The 24500-nt window shown below is 38.1% G+C and overlaps 2 protein-coding genes across 3 annotated transcripts in view; one reads left to right on the top strand and one right to left on the bottom strand.

The window, feature by feature from the left end:
• wnt3 (wingless-type MMTV integration site family, member 3) overlaps positions 1 to 19311 on the bottom strand; it is a 40572-nt gene extending 21261 nt beyond the window's left edge. The window contains exon 1 of the mRNA XM_088324002.1: positions 19065 to 19311. Within this exon, the coding sequence (XP_088180128.1) occupies positions 19065 to 19144 (80 nt within the window). The 5' untranslated portion in view covers positions 19145 to 19311. The remainder of the gene's footprint in view (positions 1 to 19064) is intronic.
• Positions 1 to 24500, top strand: part of LOC148347673 (ORM1-like protein 3) — a 62911-nt gene that overhangs the window by 16772 nt on the left and 21639 nt on the right. For both annotated transcript variants that reach the window (XM_088324005.1, XM_088324004.1), the window contains exons 3-4: positions 6240 to 6295; positions 18994 to 19340. The gene's annotated coding sequence lies outside the window, so the exon portion shown is untranslated. The remainder of the gene's footprint in view (positions 1 to 6239; positions 6296 to 18993; positions 19341 to 24500) is intronic.

Genomic DNA, 24500 nt, shown 5'->3' with positions numbered 1-24500 from the left:
AAATAATAATTTTGATATTGTAGATTCATGGCGGATAGTTTTGCTCAATGTAATACTTTCTGTCACAGTTTTTTTGTAAATCGAGAATATTAAGACTTAAAATCAGCCAAATTAAATGTAATATCATACAATTGATTTCATATTCTTGTAATTTTTACCCCAAAAAAACGGGTAATCATAATTTTTAGAATAGTAATATCTCTGTTATTTTACAAAAAAAAGTTAGACAGTTAAACAAATATTTATAATAGGATTGCCTCATTTGCGGTCCCTTCTCAAGGTTTCTTCATTTTCCTCATGTTAAGTTTTTTGAGTTTTTCCTTGCCCTCATGTTGGTTATAGATCAGGGGATGATGTCATAATAGTCTCTAGTATTTACAGCCCTTTGAGACTCCCTGTGATTAAGGGCTATATAAATAAACATGACCTGACTTACTATTTTCATTATTTAAAAAAAGTTCAACTGTTGAAATAACCTCTTACAAAAGTTTGGAGTATAAACTTAAATAGTAAAAATAAAAAAATTAAAAATATCTGAATAAAACAGTTAAAAACAATATTCCTCATTATAAAAAATGATTTTACAATTTTTTTTAAGTAAAAATAGTATTTAAATTAGATTCAAATTTATAGTTAAATTATTAAAATGTGTAGAAAATCTTTAAACTCAACTTAGATATAGACATAGAATTGCACATTTTTTGCAGTCTAAAGATAATTTAGAATTATTGTCATTGATATCAATGTTCTGAAACATTGTACGTAATGAGATTAGACTTGGCACTACGGGGTAAACATATAATCCGGATTTCAAAGATAAAAACGATAAAATGGCAGGATAATAAAATATTTACTATGTGATACTTAAAGACTGGCCTAAGTTATAATACTAGTGCAATGTTTGTGAATGAAAAAGAATAATTTTAGAATTATATGTTTCATAAATCAGCTCAAACATAAAATGTCAAACCATGCTTTTTAAGATATAGCAACAAAAATACTTGTTGGTAAAAAAGGAAAAGAAAAATCACAGAATATTTGAGAACCACCGGCTTACTTGTGTTAGCTGGGCGCCATTTTCAAGCTAGCATGTTTGGCTCCGCGCTCTAAATGTCAGCACTAATCTCGCCGACGCAAATCAAAACTCGCACGAGAGCGTGTGGAATCTTCAGGTGTGCTTCAGGAATTTGTTTGCGAGGATGAGAGCTAGGACATGGCGTCTTTCCCAAAAACTAATATTTTCAACACACTCCGTGCGGATCATTCAAGAATAGTGACCCCCACCTACCCCCCAAGAACGTTTTTGACATTTTCCATATTTCTTTCTTTGAACTTATGGATAAAAAACTGAAAATGTTCTAAGAATCAACAACTTGTGAGACACAATCGAGAAAATAAGCCCAATTTCTTCAACATTTTCATATTTTGCTAACAAATAAAAATGGTCTCTCAGTTTTTGACATCTTGAAGCAGAAATTTTGCCCATTCTTCCTTGCAAAACAGCTCAAGTTACTTAAAATGTGATGACGTTTGCAAAGCATTTTTTTTTTTTTTTTTTTTTTTTTTTTTTAAATCTTTCCACAAAATTCTCTATAGCGGCGGTACTCTTTCCTACTAATTAGCGCAAAGGGCACCTAGTTTAATATGCATTTCTGAAATAACAAACTATGTTATTACGATATTATTACCAGGTTAGTTATTGGAAGTATGGTTAAACAGATTCAGTAAACAACTAAAAAGGAATAATTTTAATTGAAAATCACAACAACCTAGCACAGAACAGGTCCTAGGGTTTTTCAGCAGTCCTGTCCACAGGCACTACGTTGTAGACCCGTGCTCTATAGCAGTGTTTTTCAACCAGTGTGCCGGGGCACACTAGTGTGCCATGAGAACTTGTCTAGTGTGCCGCTGGAATTTGCCCAATTTTATCTTTCCATAAAACTCAGGCCATTAATCAGTATCTTTGCTTCAGACAAGGAGCTGTAATAGTCATCCATATCAGTAGGTGGCAGTAGATTTTTATATACTTTTTATAGACTAATTATCTGCTCATGAGCAGGGTTGGGTAGGGTTACTTTAACTGGGTTACTTTCAATTACTTTTGGATTACTCCAATACCAAATATGCTAATAAAAGACAAAAGAAACTAAATATGAATAAAATTATCACTCACAACACGTGGTAAGCTTTCTCTCCTGGCTTTGATCTCTTTGATCTCCGGCAAAACTAACATAAAATGCGACAGGAACAAAATGAAAATCAATCCAAACAGCTTGCAGACATCATTTTTGCCGTTCCATGTGTTCCGTTACTCCCCAAGCCTGCACAAAATTTAGTCTATTTATTTATATTTAGTTTCTTTTGTCTTTTATTAGCATATTTGGTATTGTAGTACATTTAATAACTTAATTTGTTTAACAAAGCGGTTTAAGATTGCACTGTAAGAAATAAAAACATAAATAAAGCACATCATTCTTTTTTATTTTAAGTATTATTTTTCTTCTTTTTATATACCTATCATCTTCTCATGAGGTAGTACAGTAAAATATTTGACATAACTTCATTTTCAATCATTTTCAACGGACTGTGTGTCTCGGAACTTTTCTAAATAAAAGTGTACCTTGGTTCAAAAAGCGTTGAAAAACACGGCTCTATAGGATTGAGGTCTGGACTTTGGCCATGCTAACACTTTTAGATGGCTAGTTTGAAAGCATTCCATTGTAGATTTTGCTTTATGTTTCCAGTTGTTGTCCTGTCGGAAGGTGAACCTGCGCCCCATTCTCAGGTCTCTTGCAGACTCCAACAGATTTTCTGCCAGAATTGCCCAAAATTTGGCTTCAATACTTAAGCTAGGTAGTTTGTTGCTGTCTGGTTGCTAGCGTGTTGTGAATGGTCGCGTTGTTTCAAATCCGAACGTTCGATTTTGTCTTGCAGATCAAATCCTTGATGAAACTCCGTGTTCCAACAGGTCACAATGACCCAGGGGGTTGCACAGGTGCGATCCGCGCACCTCGAGTCATGCATGTGACCTCATGTTTCTTAGCCGCTAATGAACGCGCTAGCAAGTGACGCAGGCGAGCTAATGGAGACTTTAAAAGTGGCATGTGTGCTCGGTCCTAATGAGTTGCTAGCCTCTGGGCTTCGCAGGTTTCCCTTTGAGGAACCGGCCGGGCTTGTGTTTGAGTGCGGCTAATAGCAATGCGAGTTTGGTTGATTGTGATTGGTGGTCTACTTTGTCATTTCCTTCCCGAGCCGCATCTGCTTTGATGACGGGCCAGATTACGCCTCCTTTGAAATGTGCTCGTGAAAAGCTGAACTCATGCTTCTTCTTGTCGATGTCGACATTGCCCCCCAAAGCGAGTTTCACTCAGATAAAAGAAAGTCACGGTTATCAGAATTAGACCCACACAAACAAAAGCCAGAAACATAGAGGTGTTTTTAAGCTACTGTCAGAAGTAGAGGTAAGATCATAAGCCAGACCTCGGCCTGAAATGGCAATCATTACGTTCGGGTTCTCGTTCGCTGCCTTTTTTTTAAATTATCCACCCCTCATTGTTCTTTGTTTCTTTTTTCATTTGGGGTTTGCAAGAAACCGTCCCCCTCTCTGTCCCCCGCGTCCTAGTTGGCCCACTCTGCACGAGGGGGACAGAGTCTGTCGCGTGGATCCCCCACAAAGGAATAAAAAAACAGAACAATGACGAGTGGACAATTAGAATAGGGAGCCCTTGATAGAGAAGACCTCCTCCAATCCTGGTCCTCAAGAATAAAATATGAAAATTCCCTCAAATCAAGTTAATTTGTCAGGCTGGTTCGGGATTTAATACCCGCAGACTCAGGTTGGGTTGGATTGTTTTAGGTTCAGGCTTTCCGAATTGGGCTACTTTCAGGCCTCTCTTAAATCTTTTCATTTCAGACCTTACATAAAATTTAAATCGCCTCTGAAAATTATTAGGCATATTTGTTACAGGATGCGTATGGGTGCTTGAAATCCTTGTAATTGCTTGAAAATAAATCTCGTGTTCTCAATTATTGAAAAGTGCTTGAATTTTGGATAAAGTGCTTGTAAATACCATCTTTTACAAGAAGTCTTCTTAAAAATGACGTTGACGCTGCTCTCTGGTGGCTTCGCTTTGGCATTTCATTTCCTACCCTGTGATTAAATAGAATTAGTTTGTATGGTAGGGTCTGATGAAGCCTCATCGCCCTGTACAGGTGGCGCCATGAAAAAATGTAATTTTTCCAGTGGTAAATTGTTATGGGCAGAACTTCCTGCAACTGAAAATATAAGCTATATATTACTGTCATTTTTACTCAACACCTATATGGGAAAGCTTTGTATCAAAAAATATATTTGTGATTTACTCAAGATCTTAAAATCATGTCTTGATAAATGCGCACGCAAGATTAAAATTCCCAGGTATAGTTTAGGCTCTGCAAATACATGATTCACATCAGATTTCTCTTTTAATGGTACTGGAGAAATTCAAAAAGTGGCTTTGAAAGTCCTTGAAAAGTGCTTACATTTTGGCCATTAAAAATGTAAGAAACCTGTTATTATAAACAAACCTACCCCCAAAAAAATCTCAAAACTCCTCATCCAGAAACACAAAAAAACACTTAAATTGCTTTTAAGCTAGCGTCTTAGGTCCGTTTGGGCAATTTCTTGGTGTCATTGAAAATTCAGCCCTCAGTTCAAGTCATTATTAGAATATAAAATTAAACATTTACTTGATGTTTGCCTTTATTCAGTATTTAAGATTTTTCTCATTTAACTTTACAGCTTAAGGATTTTTTTTTTCAAAACCGATGAATCGTCACATTACAGTGTTATTAATATAGTTAGTATGTAACTTATTACTGTGCTGAGCAGTTCCCTAGTGAAGCACGCAATTCTCTTGCCTCATGGCAGAGGGCGATAGTGAGGCCAAGGATTCTGATTCGGCCCCAAACAATTGAATTAGCCATAGTATTAGCAAGCTAACAACAAGTCAAACCATCCAGTAATTTTTTTTCACATTGCATGGACTTTTTTTTTCATTATGGAGGATTACCTATCTGATGCTTTTATCCAAAGACAGCCGCACACAGACTTCATATAAAGTAAGACCATAAAATGAATGTTTTTTCTATGCTACAGTTTATATCCTGCTTTCTTGCTCTGCCGCTCAAATCATAAATAAGATGTAAGTTCATTTATTTGTAAATCACCAGGAAGGAACCTCACCACACAGGGTTCACCAACATGGTGCTCGTGAGCACTGAGTAGCCCTCAAAGAACCCTAGTGATGGGTCGCTGATTTTCTAAGAAGTTTTATTTCTAAGTGGCATGATCAGTGTCTAAAAATTATTTTTAAAATGAATCCATAATACAATGACCTAATACAAGGCAGAAATTTTAGTCGTTGAGTCAGCCTATATAAACCTTACATTTAGTAATTATAACCTGGTAATAACATAGTAACAACATAGTAATAACATGGTAAGTTGTTATAGAAATGCCGCAATCAGTAACAAAAAAAGTAGCTCGCAGCTACAAAAGATTGGGGACCCCTGCCTTAAATAGTTTACAAATTCAATTCCAAAATCCAGTTTTCCTCATCGACATGGGGGTTAGTAGGTATGTTTATCGTGAGTAAACCCACAAAACTTGTCTAGACTAGAACCTATACCCAGAAACTCAAAGAAAATCTACCACCATCTGTTTTTTCAAGTTAACGTCTTAATTTCCGAGCATCCCTGAATCATTTTAAAAGTTGCGCCACAGAATTGAGTGGGACTATTTGAAAGTCTCTAGGCATATTTATCTTGAGAGAACCTAGAACAAAACCCACATCCAGAAACAAAGGAAATCTGCCAAGGTGCTTTGAAGCTACCATCACCTTCTAATGTCCGTCAAATCTTAAGATTCAACCTCCGAGTCCAGTTTCAGTAGTTAGGAATTTTGTCTCAAGTAAACCCACAAAAAAAACATTTAAAATCACGTAATTGAACATAAAATACATCTCATCTCATCTCATCTCATTAGCTCTACCGCTTATCCTTACACGAAAATCTGTAACTACTAGGTCATTGTGCCATTTCCTAGTGTAGATCTAAAATCCGGCCACTAAAAATGAGTAGTTATGTTCATCATAAGTAAACCTGCAAATAACTTTACAATGTCATGCCCAGAAACAAAACAGACAGTCCTTTAAGTTTTGGTGAAGATACAATCTTAAAGCCATTTGGGTCATTTCTAGGTGCCACTCAAGTCTTTCGTATATCCAGCCACCAATCCAGTTCCACTTCCAAGTTGGTAAGCGTGTTTTTTTTATTATTTTTATGAATAAACCAACAAAGAAATATGAAGTCATGCCCAGAAACACACCAAAGACAAGTGACACTTCTTTTAAGCTAGCATTTTTTATTTTCATTATGACTAAACCTACAAAGAAATCTCAAAAGTCAAGTCCAGAAACACACCAAAGACTAGTGACACTGCTTCTAAACTACTGTTCTTTGTGTCTTTTTTAATGAATAAATCTAGAAAGAAATCTTAAAAGGCATGTCCAGAAACGCACCAAAAACTTGTGACACAGTCTAAGCTACGTTACTTTTTAATGAATAAACCAACCTACAAAGAAATCTTAAAAGTCATGTCGAGAAACACTAAAAATTTGTGACACTGCTTCTGATCTACCGTTTTCTTTATTTGTCAATGAATAAACCTACAACGAAAAGTTAAGTCATGTCCAGAAACACACCAAAATTGAGTGACACTGCTTCTGATCTACTGTTTTTTTTTCATTTGTTAATGAATAAACCTACAACGAAATGTTAAAAGTCCTGTCCAGAAACACCAAAAACTAGTGACACTGCTTCTAAGCTACCGTTTTTTTTAAATGACTAAATCTACCAAAAAATCCCCAAAATCATGTCCAGAAACACACTTAAAAGAAGTGACACTGCTTCTGATCTACTGTTTTCTTAATTTGTTAATGAATAAACCTACAACAAAATGTTAAAAGTCATGTCCAGAAACACACCAAAAAATAGTGACACTGCTTCTAAGCCAGGGGTCTCCAACGTGGTGCCTGCGGACTGGTTCTGAAAATATATTCTGGGTCATTATGATTTTCTAGAAAGTTTGATTTCTAACTGGCATGGCAGACTATTTTAACCTTTACAGACTGGTAATAACATGGTAACAACATGCTATTTTTGAAATGACTATCAATCTGTGGGGCCCTTCATGCTTATCAGTTACAAAAAAGTTGCTCTCAGCTTCAAAGGGGTTGGTGACCCCTGTTCTAAGCTATCATTTTAATTTTCTATGAATAAACCTACCAAAAAATCTTAAAAGTAATGTCCAGAAACACACCTAAAACTAGTGAAATTGCTTCCATGCTACCATTTTTTTTTATTTATTTTTTATGAATTGATCTACAAAGAAATCTCAAAAGTCACATCCAGAAACACACCTAAAACTAGTGAAATTGCTTTTATGCTACCATTATTTTTTATGAATAAATCTACAAAAAAATCTCAAAAGTCACGTCCAGAAACACACTAAAAACTAGTGACACTGCTTTTAAACTACCATTTTTAAATTTTCTTATAAAAACATTTATAAAGAAATCGCAAAAGCCATGTCCAGAAACACACCCAGAATTAGTGACACTGCTTCTAAGCTACCTTTTTTTGTTTGTTTTTGAATAAATCTACAAAGAAATCCTTAAAAGTCATTTCCAGAAACACACCAAAAACTAGTGACACTGCTTCTAAGCTGCCTTATAAAAATCTCCCTCAAAATTTTGAAAATTCTGTCTCAAGTCCATGTTTTAACATGTCTATCCTGAGTGGAACCACAGAAAGTCTTAAGAAGCACTTCCTTAAAAGACAATACATTTAGACCTTTGTATTCAGTCCAAAAACACAAATTTGAATTATCTTATTTACAAATTGAGTCCACCCGATCATGAAAATACATTAAGTTTTATCTCACCAAGTTTTAGTCACAGTACCAAATTGCTGATGTTAATACTAGGCTGGGCCGCAAGAATATTGTCACACATTAAACCGGTCTGTGGTGAAGCAGTGGAATCCTATTTTGTATTGATGACTCGCATGAGATTCTTAACTGAATAGAGAGAAAGGCATTGTGGGAAGTAATTCGGTCTTTTTGAACTGAATGAAGAGAAAGGCATTTAAGAAGTAATTCGGTTGTCCTGAAAGATAAATAAATGCATGGCCGCACCTATTCAAAACGTTTGTTACTTGCAATGCTTAGTTTGAGCTGAGAAAATGTTTAACAAATTACAAATACCCCGAGTTCTGTTGTCTCATTTCTCTAACATATATGGTGACGTAAACAGTGTGATAATGAGATAAGACCTAATGCGTTTTCATATGTGTTGGTCTTATGGATAGGATCCGACGCTCACCCTGACACGATCCTGGCTCTATTCCTGTTGCACCCAATGTTATGCAATTGTGATCAACCATGCATGTCCATTCAGTGCTGTTCCCATTGCCATCCGCTTCCATCCCCTTTGCCACTGTTGTTATGTTATTGTGGTCATCCATAAATATCAACTGATCAATAACTGCAAGAATATAGAAACACATTTCCAGTTTTGTCTGTATACAAGGCGCACCGGATTATAAGGCGCATGTTCACATTTCTGGCCAATTTCGGGTTTTTGGGTGCACCTCTTAGCTCAGAAAATAAGGTGAATTCACTTGACAGAGTGTGCAAACCATTTCTTTTCTGGTCATGGCGTAAAATGGCGGCAAAGGTTGGAGTTTGACTCCTTATTGCACCTGCCTTTATCACACAGTCTGAAAACTCTTTTGCCACAGGCCTCAAGTGAACTTTAACCCCCACTCCTTGGCCTCTCAGGAACCATCGTTGCCCCCTTTGCTCCACCGCGAGTAGGCGGATAACAGCACGACATCCTCAATCCTTTCACATGGAGTGGTCGCACTGGGAATCATTTAAAATGATCCCTGTGAGATTGAGGAGTTTTTTTTGGGGGGGAGGTCAGATAATGACATTCCTGAGACCCGGAGATGGACTCTTCAGTACCTTTTAAGCTGCTTTGGGTCACAGTGGAGAGGTGTGGAGGTCTGAGTGTGTGCGTGAACTTCCTTAATCTCTTAGCATAAACTGTGACCGCTCATGATTTTGGTAATATATTATCTGTTTGTTGCATCCTTTTAGTCAGATCAAGTACTAAAATAATTTATTTTTGGCGTCATATTGAGGTGGAGCATTGAGTTGAACTTTGAGGGTCTTCCTGGGATTTCTTTATGACAAGTAATTCCTACTCTACCTGGACAGTTAAGACGAAAAATCGTTTTCAGTAACTTAAGAAATTCAGTGACATGCCGGGTTAATGCTAAAAGTATTAAAATAATTCTCTTTCAAATTAAAAGGGTTTGGATATTTTTATGTGAACTTTTACGAAGCGACATGCAAATTTGTTAGCCTCCCCAAAAATAGCACAACATGATACTTTGAAGTAGACCCTGGGCATAACCAGCTCATTTTGGGGGGTGCTCAAGCATTCAATCTAAGTACCCCGATAATTATAGCATTTCTAAAACTATTTTGTTAAATAAAGGATAGGATTGGCTTAAATAAGAAATAAAACATGAACATGGCAGTGTCGGAAATACTGCACGGCCTTGAAATTATTCAGTCCGTTTGATTTCTAGCAGAGCTCTCGCCCTCCTCCCGGCTCAGCTAGTGTCACTTGCAGCATAGTGGCAGAGTCTGTGGAGGCTCCAGTGTATAACGCTGAGTGTATGTTATAGAGTGGGTATGTTGAACAACTATTTTACCATTCAATACCATGACCATTGAACAGTGTTAAATGATCCTAAATCACTTTAAAGGTGGGGTGCGTGGTTTGAGTTGTCCTTAAAGAGTTTAAAAATTAAATATTTCTCGATGAATTATGTCTAACAATGCTTAACTGAGTTCAAAAAGTGTTTAGGCTATATATTTTCTTTCACTGCGCCTATCAGCATTAGGCTGGAGGAAAGGAATTGGAGGAGTGAGTTCACGTTTGAGCTCATTGTTTTACTTTATTCTACAATGAAAATGGTGAAAGTAAGAGAATGATTGTTTCAAATACAGTCCAAATACCAAACTAAACCTCCTAAAAAAGGGGTTTATTCGAGCGCATCTAAGAGAGACACATTCACGCGCCAAGCAACTTGACAGAGTCTGTAATGATCATTTCAGCCAGAAGATGGTGTCAGCAAGTAGAATATTTTGAAGTTATAATGACCACCTTTAAGTGAAACGAAAACCATTTTAACCAGCCAGACACTGTGGGTGCTCAGGACCCTCAAAGCTCTGAACCTAAAATTGCTCCTGAAGTCGAGGTAAGATCTTAAGCTCGAAATTAGGGGATGGAATTGGCAAAAATCTCCCCACCTCATCTTGTGTTCTCACAAATAAAATGTGAAATTTTCGGTTCGTTTCGGGCTCGGTCCCTCAAGTTAATTAGCCGGGCTCGAGTTGGATCGGGCTTTAATACCCGCGGGCCAGGTCGGATCAGGCTGGATATTTTTTAAGCTCGGTCTAACCTTTTCTTTGAAGTGTAACTCACTGTCAACATCTTCAAAATAAAATCAGCGTCAGTGAACAATAGTTAAGTTGATTCGTTTATCGTGAATGGATCAAAACAAAAATCTGTCAAGAAATTGAAAATAAAACTAAAAATAAAAAAGTTTTCTTGTTCTTAAGGCAATTTCTAACTTCTAAATTCTTCCATTCTTTCAAAAATCTCAACCCCTGAATCCAGTTTTTCTCATCTGCATACAAGTTCGAAAGTCGGTCTACTATAAATTTCACGTCGAAAAATCCCCAAATTTGCCACAGTATCAGCTTTGTGTAGTTTATCATTGGCTGGTATCCTATAAAACCTTTGTAATGCCATCTTCCTTTTCAGTTTTCATTAAGCTAAATAAATGTTTGCGGACTAGATGGTCCATAATGGGTAGAAAATCCTCAAAAATCCATGTCCGAAATCTCATCAGAACTTTGCCATATATCCCTAAACTCTATGTAGAATTTGCCTCTGGATACAGTTTCATTCAGATAAATAAGTTGGAAACCTTGTGTTAGACCCCCAAAAAGTCTTAAAACTGAAAACTGATAAACCATGAAAAAATGGCTTCATTTAGCTACATTAGTGTGAAGGCTCATATATTGTGAGTAGAACTGCAAGAAAAGTCTCTAAAGCCATGCTCAAGTTTCACCCAAAACTGTCCTGTTGCTAAACTACCTTCATAAGGTTTTTGGGATATTTATTGGAGTTTTTTCCCAAGAAGGGATAGAACAACAAGAACCAAATCCATAAAAGTTGATGTCATATCGCGAGTATACCCACAAAAACTCTCAAAAAGACGTGTATGATAACTCAGAATAACACCCTAAAATAGCCTCTAGAAACGGTTTCACTCAGCTACATTACCTGGTAGCCTTGAATTATACGAGTACACTTGCAAAATGTCTCAAAAAGCCATGTGGTGCTTCATAAGGTTAATTTTGGCCTTTTCTTGGCATTTTTCTCATTTGGGGATATAACAACACAATCCAGGTTTATCAAAGAAAGCCTTGTTAACTGTTTCACGAGTAGACCCCAAAATCTCCCAAAAAGTAAGGTTCATTTTTTACATAAACTCTGACCTGGTAGCCAATTCTCTATGGTTATTTTGGCAATTTCAGGGGATTTTTCTCATTTTGGGAATAATAGCAGGGATGAGGTTCATCAAAGTTGATGTCATATCAGGAGTAGACCCCAAAAACTCTCCAAAAGCCATGTTCACCTTTTATAAGAACTCCGTTCTGTTGATTTGAAGCTACCATCAAGTTATTTCTGGCCATTTGTGGGGGATTTTTCTAATTTATGGAAATAACAGGAACCAGGTTTATCCAAATTGATGTCATATTGGGAGTAGACCCCAAAAACTCGCCAAAAGCCACATTCACCTTTCACAAAAACTCTGTTCTGGTGATTTGAAGCTACTGTCATCAAGTTATATCTGGCGATTTTGGGGGGATTTTTCTCGTTTTGGGAAATATCAACCGGAACTAGGTTCATCAAAGTTGATGTCATATCAGGAGTAGATCCCTAAAACTCTCCAAAATCCACATTCACCTTTCACAAGAACTCTATTCTGGTGATTTGAAGCTTCTGCCAATATTATTTCGGCTATGTCCTGGCATTTTCTCATTTTTTGAAAACAACAAAATAATCCTGGTTATTTAAAGCCGGTAGACTATCCTGAGTAAACCTCAAAAACTTCTCAGATAGTCTTCCATTGTGATTTGAAGCTATCGTCATAAGGTTATTTTCGGCATTTCCTGGAATCCTTTCGATTTTTGAGGAAAATACAACACGCAGATCATAAAAGTTAGTACGCTTGCCTATCATAAGTAGACCTATAAAAACTTAAGTCAAGTTAAAAAAACAAAACAAGTTTGACTTGGTGCTTTGAAGAATCCATCTTAAGGCCAATTGGTCCTTTTCCAGGTGTCATTCAAACCTTTATTAAAATCCAACCACCTCAAATAGATAAAAATTCCATTAGGTGAAAGTCATCAGGCATGTCTAACTTGCTCGAACCTACAAGGAGAAGTCTCAGGAAGCACAGCTCCGAAATACTCCGCAGGTCTGCCATTGCGGTCGGAAACGACCCAGGGTAACAATCATTTTAAGAAATTGCCCAAAACGCATTTGCTTCTCATTGGGACAAGATGAACACGATAGTCGTCTCAGTCGCAGAGTTTTCCTGCCGCATTCTTGGATTCGGTTTTTACGACGACGATTGTATTTCCAAAGCCGCGCGATTAGCGCTTGCTGTATGTGTGTATCCAGTAGCCCGCCCAGCTCCTCACTGAAACCCGATACTATTTTAATCGTAGACTAGTCGATAACCATTGAAACGATTTGTCAACTCATCGGATAATTATTTAATTTTTCTTAAAGTTGATTCAATTATGTGGCAAATGATTATGAACACAAGAAAATGGGTAACATGAAATCTACATCTTTTATTGAACATACTTCAGATTGTCATAAAAATTCAATAAAAAATCTAAAACCAATTAGGCACTGTGCTCGGTCAGTAGAGACATAAATCTATGAATAAACCCCTCTAAAAAAAAGGGGGCAGGCAAATAAGTAATAAATTAAAATTAAGTCAAGTCAAGTCATGTTTATTTGTGACCCTTAATCACAAAGAGTCTCAAAGGGCTGCACAGACCATAGATTATTGCAAACCACAGACTAGTATGACACCATCATCAAAGCTGATCGAAGCTGGCTAAATCCAGTAAACATTTGTTCTCAAGGTTTCTTCACTTTGAGGTTTTTGAGTTTTTCCTTGCCCTGATGTAGGTTTTAGATCAGGGGAGGGTGTGATAATAGTCTGTAGTCTGTGCAGCCCTTTGAGACTCCTTGTGATTAAGGGCGTCACAAATAAACATGACTTGACTTGAGGTTTTTGAGTTTTCCCTTGCCCTCATGTAGGTTTTAGATCGGGGGTGGTGTCATAATAGCCCGTGGTCTGTACAGCCCTTTGAGACTCCTTGTGATTAAGGGCGTCAAAAATAAGTGTGACTTGACTTATTTCTGTAAACCAAAAGAGCCAAATTAGCAGCAGTAGAACAGTAAATAAAACCAATATGATGTCCATTTTATGAAGTACATTCAGTGGTCGACCGCAAAGTCTGCAGCAAAAGTACTTAACGATTCATTAATCTGAAGTCAAACAATTTTAGCAACTGACGTAGTGTGTGATGTGTGTCAGGCATTATGCTTAGCGAAATATACGTATATAAAATGTACAACGCATGTCATAAAAAACGTATTGGCTTGAACGTTTCTTGAATATTACGTGCTCTTCAACTCATTCATTGCCATAACGTGTACACGTTTTTTTAGAAGCATTGTCCCGAGTTCCAAAATGTAAAAATATGTTTATTTCTTTTTCATTATATTTAAAAAAACTATTTCAACAACTTTGGCACAGCTCATCACTAAATATCAACCCTGTGGGAATGATTCCATTTTGAAAAAATACTATTAAATGTCAGGTGTAACATTGATCAAATCTTTGTTCACACATCAAGGAAGCCCCCACTTACTAGTGTTGCTCCCTGTATCCAGCGATTGAGAGCGTGTAGGTGGCCCGTTTGGCGAGTAGGTAGTGAAGCAGTGTGTGTGAGAAGTGAATAGATATGGACAGAGATTTTTTCTTTCTATAGAAAACAACACAGTCCCTTTCGTCATCGTTTTGGCAGAGGGAGTAACATTCCGTGCACGTCCACAGGAATGTGATCGATATGGTGACCGAAAAGGCAATATCACGTCACCAGAATCATCGGGCGATGTATCATTCATGCATAAGTTCAGTGTTCTTGCAAAAAGAATGTCATTTTGCAAGCAGAGTACACTTGTGTTTATGAAAGGCATTGTTTAGATATTGGAAGTGTCATTAATGCAAAAAACAGTGAGTCTTCCGCTTGATATGCATCATTTCGAAAAAAGCAGTTTTCTTGGAGACGTGTATTTTCAACAAAGCGATGTTCAACTGTTGTTTACTTAACAATAATAAAAGCCAGACACATACTTTTTTACCAATGAGGGTTCAAGCTATCGTTTGATGTCCTAAGCCTATATGGCTATAGAACAACGTTTTCTTCAGGCCTTTAGAAATAAGTCTAAAGTGCAAAAATGATCTGGCAATGGAGGAGTTAAATGTTCGTGTGTCACCGATCTAGCGCCATGATATGCGAGGTCTGCTTTGCAAACTTTAAAAGTAATCATTTTATTCGTTATCTCCAGGCTAAAACGCTCCCAAATTTTAGCCATTTTGGTATGCGTAGCTAATGTGACGCGGCCATTTCTGTATGTTTGTTATTGCTCAAGAAGGAGACTTTTGGCTATTTCTCATATGCGACTCTTAGAAGAGGTCATATTCATGTTGAGATGCCCCCTTTTGGAAAAACGTGTCAGAGAACAATGGTCGGCTATCGAAAAATCGAAATCATGGTCGACTATTGCTATCGATCTTGACGTGACGTTGCCTTCCCTGACAGAATAAGAGCCATGACGGACGGCAGAAGCACTCGAATGAGGATTTGAGCTGAAACAAAGATCAATAACGGCAACAAGAGTATAACCACCAATATTTAAGATGCTGATTTATTGCTATGCTGTGGGAATTGTATCCCTTTGATCGAGACAGATTGACGATGAATATTTGCAAATAGACCGAAGGGACTCGTGTTATGCTGAGGCATAACACTGGTATCCCGCAAGTATTCCAGGATTTGCAGCAAACATTTTTTACAAGGTTTGATGTTTGCTGTATTTCCGAGCAATTTTATCTCGAGTAGGTACGAGTCACATCAAAAAAATTCCACACAATCGGCCAATATAACAACAAAAAAACAATATATTATGTGAATTTCCCTGTGGGGATGAATAAAGTATCTATCTATCTATCTCTATCTATCTAATACAAGTTAGCTTGTGCTAACTAGGGTTGTTAGTGTCTTACGATTGCTATTTCTTACTACATTAATGAGCTGCTTTCATTGTGATTAACCAGGGATTCCAAACAGTTATCGTCCGACCATCACATGGATTGAAAACTGTTATCTACTCTACCATAAAGCTTGTTATGCCAAAATGATCTATCAAATTATCAACGGATAAAAGGAAAAACGAATGTTCAGAAGATAAAACCAAAGTAAATATTTTCAATCTGTTCAAAAGTGATTCATAGACAAGATGCAAATGCACCGTGCTTTACTGTTCGATTACATTCCCCTCAAAATTTAGTAACATTTGCGCGAGGGTTAGGGTTATTACACGCCGTGCATTCGTCGGCAAAACATAGCATAGTAACGTGTATTAGCCATGAAGAACTGGTAAGCATCCAGACTTTTGCAAGCTTTTAGATCAGCACTGGTGTATGGGGATACTCCATTTACAATATAGTGGTACAGATGGTGTAGACTGAAGTCAGTTAGATTTGGCTAGATGTGTATATATGTCAGGAGGAAGAGGATATTGTTTCTCTAAATAGCGCTTTTTGTGTTTTCCGACCAGGTGATGTACCTGAGCCGACAGCTGCACCATATTGGTTTGACTAGTCATTGCCAATAGGGTGGAATAGTTTCCCTTTGGTGTTGTTGTCTATGATTTACTGGCCTCGCCCTCTGTTTACTACGGTTTACTACCGTTCGTGATGGTGTCGTCACGTGTGTGCAAAGGGTCAATTATCGAATGATTCGACATAATCGTAGCAGTCCTGCTTCACAACCGAGGGAGGATACGGACTCCATGGTGTAATTCCTTAGCGCCTTCACCTGGAGCCACGCTGACAAAAAACAAAAGCGACCTAGCGCTTTGTTGGCTACCGGCAACACGACACCGTCATCACGTAATTTCCTCGGAGGCCCTAAAAAATAGCCTGCGGGTCAGCAAGCCGAGCTCTCGCGCGGTGGTCCTCGCGGAGCGCCTGGCGCACTCCGCGGCGCTAAATGGAAGCAGAAGATCGCGCTGGCGGACCAAAAACGAGTTGGGCTACCCAAAGCATAGCTGACAAACGGCGCTAACACTGCCAGATCGCACAAACACGTGCACACATGCACGCATCTGCGCTCATACACATCACGTAGGAAGCCATTCTTCCAAAAAGTTCACAAAAATACTCCTTGGAGGTGACAAGCTGTGACTTAAACATAGAGTTCAACTGCCAATTTGTGCTGGCTTGAAAATACTTGTCTTTAATTACAGTCAGAAAATCCAATTCTTTGTTTTATTTTTCCTATTGAAAATCTTATAAAGTAATTACTAAATTGAACACATCCCGCAAGATTAAGATTTGCAGTCGAAAAATGACGACCTTGCTGATAATATGAAATATGAAATATAACAAACGCATGCTTTTCAATGATTTTTCCACAAATTTGATTTCTTGTCCCTAGGAAATTCAGATCTACTTTCTTGATGATATTGAATGACAAACAGCATACAATTGGACAAGCAATGCGAGGGGGAGGGGTCATTTTATATGAAATTCACATTTTTAGCTTTATCTTTATTTCTTTCCTATGAGATTGATCACTTTTCTGATTGTTTTCAATAAAAACTGGGCAGGCAATGTGTGTGGGAGGTCATTTTATATAATATTCAGATTTTTCCACAGAGGATTAATCCTTAATATTTTTCAATATGAGATAAAGGTTTTCAGATGAATAATCACTGATATAATGATAGTATTAAATATCAAACAGCATACAAATGGACATGTAGTGTCTAATAATTCTTTGTTTTTCAATGTTTTCCCTGTGAGATTAAGATTTTAATCTGATTATTGACGACCTTGCTGAAAATATTGAACATTAAACAGCCTAAAAAGTTAACAAGCAACGTGTGTGTGGTTGGAATATTCAATAGATTTTTTTTTTTTTTTTTTACGAAAATAGATTTTTCCCTCCCCCCTTGTAATATATATATTTGTTTGCTGTATATAACCACCAGCTAATAAATTCAACATTGAACAGTATAAACAGTGAAAAATCAGACCTTTTTTTGCAAAATCAAAAAGCTTTCCTCTAAAATTAGTATTTTCCGCAAAGACTAATATCATAAAATAATCAATTTAAAAGTCTTGTGACATTTTCCCATTTTGAGCCTCTGAAATTTGTATTTTCATTCAAGAAAAAAAACGTCATGATATTCTCTTTGATATCGGACTTCCATTTTTTAGTGCTCTGAAGTTTTTTCGACGCCCACATTTTACGGGATTCGACCGACCTCTTACTTATGTAACCTTACTTCTCAAAACCTTCATTGTGTCCCTCTAAATGACGACATTAAAATTTTCATCAACTATAATCTCCATTTCGTGTCTGTTGTACTTCCTGGCTTCACTCTTCCTTGTTTTTTAGATTTCAGTGATTTGTTTTGTTGTTGTGTTTAGTTAAAACCTTCAGAATTCTTCACTAAATATGACCTCTCATCTCATAATGATCTAGCATTTTTTTAAGTTTGTGCTGCATTTCTTGGACTCAGAATTTTCCTTTTTATTGCTTTTTTGCAGGATTCAACTTATTTTTGCAATGAACCAATACTAAATCCAATTTCTAGACTCCAACTCGTTTAAACTTAATTTCTTATCCTCTGAACTTCCTGTTTTTATCAAATGTTGTCCTCCTTCGGTAAATCGTTTTTGCAACGAGCTCCTTAAAATCGTCAGAATTCATCCCTGAATCTGACCACTCATTTCTGAATATTTTTTTAATTAAATTTAGACTTTATTTCCTGTGCTCTGATTTTTCTGTTTTCATTGAAATTTGGACTCTTTTTTTTTTTTTTCCAGAAATTAATGCTAATTTATTTGCAACAAACTAAATCCCTCAACTCCTTCAAACTTCCTTTCTTGTCCTCTGAACTTCCTTTTTTAATTAAAATGTTATCGTTTTTGTTTCCCAGAATTCTGATTTTTTTTTTTTTTTGCAACAAGTTTCTTAAAATCCGCAGAAAAAATAACTTAATCCAACCTCTTATCTCCGAATAAATCGGCATATTTTAAAATTTAGACTTCATTTCTTGTCCTCTGAACTTCCTTTTTTAATTAAAATTTGATCGTTTTTGTTTTCCAGAATTCCGTGATTTTTTTTTGCAACAAGTTTCTTAAAATCTACATTATTATTAACTGATCCCTGAATAAATCGCCTTTTTTCATTCAGACTTCGTTTTTTGTTCTCTGAACTTACTTTTAATTCAAATTTTGATTTTTGTGGTTTTTGCAGAATTATAGCGATTTTTGCAAGAAACCACGCAATTCATCACTAAATAGTGTCTCTCATATCTGAATATTCAGCATTTTCTCTAAATTTAGAGTTCATGTCTTGTACTCGGAAATTACCGTTTCCATTGAAATTTCGACAATTGTTTTTTTGTTTTGTTTTTTCAGAATTCGATGCATTTTTTATAGCGACGATGCCCGTAATTCAGCATCACCACTCCAACTCTTTCCGTACTCACCACCAGATGGGATAGCCTCCGAGTACCCTCGCCCCGCACAACCAGAAGCACAGCAAATATCCAATCAGGTACAAATCCATGAGGCCAGCCCGGTTGGAAGGTTCTACGCATGGAAGCTCCACTTTCCCTTCAAGACTTTTTTTTAGAGAGGGGGGGTTGACAGGAGCGACGCTCCGGAGTTGGGATTCAATTGTCGAGAAGAAGAAGAAGAAGCGGCGTCCTGTTGTTCGCCAAGGACGTGTGTGAGGTTCCCGGTGTGACTGCCAGAAAGAAAAAGTGAGTGACGCTCCTCTCCTTCCTTGGCTCCCTCTCTTCTTGTATCTCTTCTTCTTTAAGGTAGATGTCTTCCTTTGGCTGCACTTCTTTTTTACTCCCTCAGGATGGCTCATCCACAGGCCCAATATTAAATGGGAGGGGAGGGGAAGATGTCAGCTGGCAAGCCAATCACAAGAGATGGCCTTAGGTTACGAAAAAAAATTATTATTCCTTCCCATCTGTCAATCAGCCCCGTTCCCTCTAACCATCCTCCAGTCCTGTGCAAAGGAGGTGGGACACGTGGGGAAGGTAACTTGTACCCCCCCCCCCACCCTCACACAAATACAATGCAGAGAAGGTTGCGGTCTGACTACCGTATTTGCCGCAGTTTGTTTTCATAGTTTGGCCCTGGGTGCGACTTATACTCCGGTGCAATTTATGTGTGATATTATTATCACATTATTATATCATTTAACGTGTTACTTCCACACTAAACCTACCTATCTATCTATCTATCTACCCTGGTCATATCCCTTGAGAGGGGTGACCGACAGCAATACAAACACTAAAACCTATTTTTAACACATTATTATCATTTCGCGTGTTATTCCACACTAAACCCTAAGAGGGCACTCTAGGCCTGTTTTGATAATTTCAACGTTACCAGTGATTCATGAAAACAACCGAGAATGAGCTAAACAAAAATGGCACCGAAAAGAAAATCCTATTTTGCAGATTACAAGCTAAGGACAGTAAAATATGCTGCCGAAAACGGTAATCGAGAAGCCGAAAGAAAGTTTGGAGTTGGCTAGAGGCGGAGGTGAAGATGAGTTAAACGTGCACAACGTAGAAGTGCAAGGAGGAAGTGCTACCTTCCAAGTTAGGGGAGTTGTTTACCGGTGAAAGTGACACCGAGGATGAGGGTTTTATTGGATTTAGTGATTTGGTAAGCAGGTTCTTTCTGCCAGTTATCTGAATAATTCTTAATTTGTTACGTGGCTACTGATGTTACCAGGCATGTCAGTCATGTATCCCTAGGATACTTATTCAAATTGTTTATCTCTATTTTGTTATTTGTAATTGCCTTTCAAGATGATATTTATGATTTTGGTGTTGGATTTTATCCAAAAAATGGCCCCCAATAATGCCATTTATACTCCAGGCTTTCACTTCTTAATTACAGATTTCTTGGCTGGTGCGATTTCTAATCCAGAAATTACGGTAATTGATCAGGATATTGTTCGGGGATGGCATGTTGCCGCACGCCGCAGAGAAAGGTGGGGGTGACGTATACAGTGAATTTTCTAAATTGTTGCCCGCCCGCCTTCGTCGTGGAGGGAATGCATAAAAGGGGGCCGCAATAAAGCCATAAAAAGCAGCAATGCAGCTAGGCATGCTGCGGCCTAAAGGCGATTTTTTTTTTTTTACTCCGCCGCTATTGTCATTCTGATGGGTGTAGCGAGGAGTAACCAGGAGGAGGGAGAGTTAAGGAGGTGGGGGCGCTTGTGATGGACGCCCTGGAGTCATCCGATTCACTATACGAGGAAACTGATCGGCGTGAATAGCGACGAGATAGCGAGGATCAAAGGAGAGACCCGACAGACGACTAGACGGGGAGGTGATGTCACCGAAGCTGTCGGTTGTCACTTCCACTCGAGAGAATCACAGACCGCTGTCCCGTTTTTTACCAGAACGTTCGTTTTTATCCGTGATATTAAATGATTTGGCGCCGTGGCAGCGTTGTAAACCACAGAAATGGTGATGGTTCTTCACAGAGGATAAAGGATATACAGTACAGAGATACCTGGGTTTTCACGGGTTAATGGGGACCGAAACCACTCAAGAAAAGTAAAGAAAATCCGTTCTTGCCTACTTAACTGAGAGAGAGAGAACAAAATAGAAAACAGTTTTATTTTAAAGGTATGATTGGTTGGGTTTGTTGGTTGGATCCTTTAATCCCCAGGGTAGTAGCGGGACCATTAATTAGTCAATGTTATTGGAGGGGCACGCTTTCATGAGAGAGAGACAGAGAGAGAGAGAGAGTGATACAAAAGAGAGAAAGACCAATACATAGGAGAGCGAGGGAGAGAGAGAGATACAGAACAGAGAGAGAGTGATACAGAAGAGAGAGCGATACAAAAGAGAAAGAACAATGGAGACAGAGGAAGAGCAAGGGAGAGAGACAAAAGAGAGAACAACAAGAACAGGAAGAGCAACATAAAAAAGGAGAAAAGGTGAGCGAGAGAGAGAGAGGGATGGAAGAGTCAAAGAGAGGAGAGAAAAGATGAGAGAGAGTGATACAAAAGAGAGAAAGCAATACATAAGAAAGAGAGAGATACAGAACAGAGAGTGCTACAGAAGAGAGAGAGAGAGAGATACAAAGGAGAGAGAACAATGGAGACAGAGGAAGAGTAAGGGAGAGAGACAAAAGAGAGAAAACAACGACAACAGGAAGAGCAACATAAAAAGGGAGAAAGGGTGAGCGAGAGAGAGAGAGATACAGAACAGAGAGTGCTACAGGAGAGAGAGAGAGAGAGAGAGAGAGAGAGAGAGAGAGAGAGAGAGAGAGAGAGAGAGAGAGAGAGAGAGAGAGAGAGAGAGAGAGAGAGAGAGAGAGAGAGAGAGAGAGAGAGAGAGAGAGAGAGAGAGAGAGAGAGAGAGAGAGAGAGAGAGAGAGAGAGAGAGAGAGAGAACAACAACGACAGGAAGAGCAACATAAAAAGGGAGAAAGGGTGAGCGCAAAAGAGAGAGAAAGAGAGAGAGAGAATTGCCATTGTCTGTATCTACTTTGCGGCCAGAATATCCTGCAAATAAAACTGCCAATGGAGCTGGTCATCATGTCCAGACTTTATATTGATATTGAACGGAGACGAAAAAAGACAAATTAATAACTCTAATTAATCACAATACTGTATTTGGAGTGTTAACACTAACGCCTATGGATCAAATTTCGGTAGATAACACCATTTGGTTGAACGGTAATTAAGCTAACACTGGCCTGTCAATATCATTTTAGCTGCGGGCCACATGCTAGAAAAAGAAATCACACAAGGGTTGGACTAGTACATTAAAGAGACAGAGAGAAAGAAAAAAAAAGAGAGAGAGAGAGAATCTGAAACCCAGTATGGATTTCAAATTAGTCAATGTTTTTGTATTTTTATGGGCGCACCTCGATTAAAATCCTTGCCAACTAAGAGCAACCAAGAGAGAGAGGACAAATTGAGACCCTGTAGGTATTTTAAATTAGTCGAGGTTTTGTTTGGGCCGCACCTTGATTAAGAGTCTTGCTGAGATAGGGAGAGAAAGATTGAAACTGAAACCAAGTACATATTTTAAATTAGGCCATGTTTTGGTATTTTATTGGGGGGCACCTTGATCAAAAGCCTTGCTGACAGAAAGTGAGAGAGAGCGATGGTTTAGGTGGCATGACAAAAGGAGCGGGACACAAACTCTTCTCAGCGAGATGCAGAGGAATGCAGAGCAATCTAAAACAGTAAAAACACAAAAACGGGTCATCACTCAACAGGCCACACCTCGTGGCGTGTTTGCATCAAAACATGTTGCATCATCGTTTCAAGCTGTATTACTTCTTATTTAGTGCTTTTTTAATATACATCATTTAGCATAACTTATATATCTTTATATATACAAAAATAATTTGTGAAAGCAGCTATCTAGCTACCTATCTATCTAGCTATCTAGCAAAATATGCATTTTCTATCCAACTGATATCGGGCACATCTTACCTTCAGCGCGATGCAAATTAGCTGAAGCTACGGCAAGCGCTGAAGCCCATAAAGTGCCAAACGAAAAAGACAGTCGCAGACGCCCATGACTTTACAATTGAATGAGGTACCGGAATATTAACAGTAATACAACAAAAACTCAGATTTTGTGAGAATTCAAAAAAACAATTCAAAACAATCAAATTTCAACTCTTACACCTATAGTACGGAAAATATGGTATATAAAAAAAACGCTTGTTTATATCATAGTTCATGTATTCTTTATTATTGTACAAATCATTGTTGTTTTTTTTCTAATTAAACGGTTTTTTTTTTACTTCTAGGAAGCGCCAAATAATACACACTGTCCCTTTAAGCTTTCCTATGAAAACATGCCACTTTTTGCTCCGGGCTTCCTTAGCATCTTGGATTGTAATGGATCTCGGGTTCTAATTGTTATCAATGAGCCGTGCAGCCAGACGTAGAGCCAAGTAGAGAAGGTCATGATGCGTTCAAGACTTTTTAACGAGATCACGCTAACGTGATTCGAAACGAGGACTGATTAAAAGGGCCGGTCGAGAATGTCGACGCCTCGGCCTGTGGAGGATTCTGGCGGGGAGGACTTTAACTCCACCTGCCGGCAGGTGCCAGTTCTTGGAACGGGACACCGCTTAGATTGGTGACCTGCCACCCGGGAACTGAGGCGCTGACAGCTCCAGTCCTCAAACATCTCATTCCCACTCAAATGACATCATCTCTGTTGAGGAGAACATTACCATGAAAAATGTGTTGCCAGGTTTGGTTTAGGGAGGTTTCTGCTTCTGTTCAGTAAGACGTTTTGGGGTTGTTTTTGTGCTTTGCTCTTGTTTTGGTGAGTTAGAGATTTTGTGTATGTTTAAGGGTTGTTCCGGGTCTTATAATGTCAGGCTTTTGCTCTGTTTAGTTTTGGGGTTTGTCTCTGATACATGACTGGTTCAGGTCATATTACTTCTTTTACGGGACGATGTGTTTAGGGTGGTTCCGTAACTGGTTCATGTATTTTGGAGTCAGTTCTGGTTTTTAATGCGAGGTTCTTGTTTTGTTTTGTGGACCATGCATCAGTTCACGAGAGGTTCTCGTTTAATCGACTAGGTTCTTGTCCAGTTTATTTCGATTCAGATTCTGGGGGGTTGTGACTATTTTTCAAATGACTATCTTGTCTAAGTTCAAATGTTTTGGTTGGTTTCAATGCTGGGTTCTTGTTTTGATTGGTGGACCATGGCGCCGTTGACAAGAGGTTCTTGTTTAATCAACAAGGTTCTTGTCCAGTTTATTTCGGTTCAGATTCTGGGGGGTTGTGACTATTTTTCAAATGACTATCTTGTCTAAGTTCAATTTTTTTGGTTGTTTTCAATGCTGGGTTCTTGTTTTGGTTGGTGGACCATGGCGCCGTTGACAAGAGGTTCTCGTTTAATCG

This window comes from Urocampus carinirostris, chromosome 19, assembly GCF_059441175.1.
Source record: "Urocampus carinirostris isolate Australia breed hairy pipefish chromosome 19, RoL_Ucar_1.0, whole genome shotgun sequence".
Classification (NCBI taxonomy): domain Eukaryota; kingdom Metazoa; phylum Chordata; class Actinopteri; order Syngnathiformes; family Syngnathidae; genus Urocampus; species Urocampus carinirostris.
The sequence above is the reverse complement of the archived record's forward strand: the minus strand, read 5'-3'. Positions and strand labels throughout refer to the sequence as shown.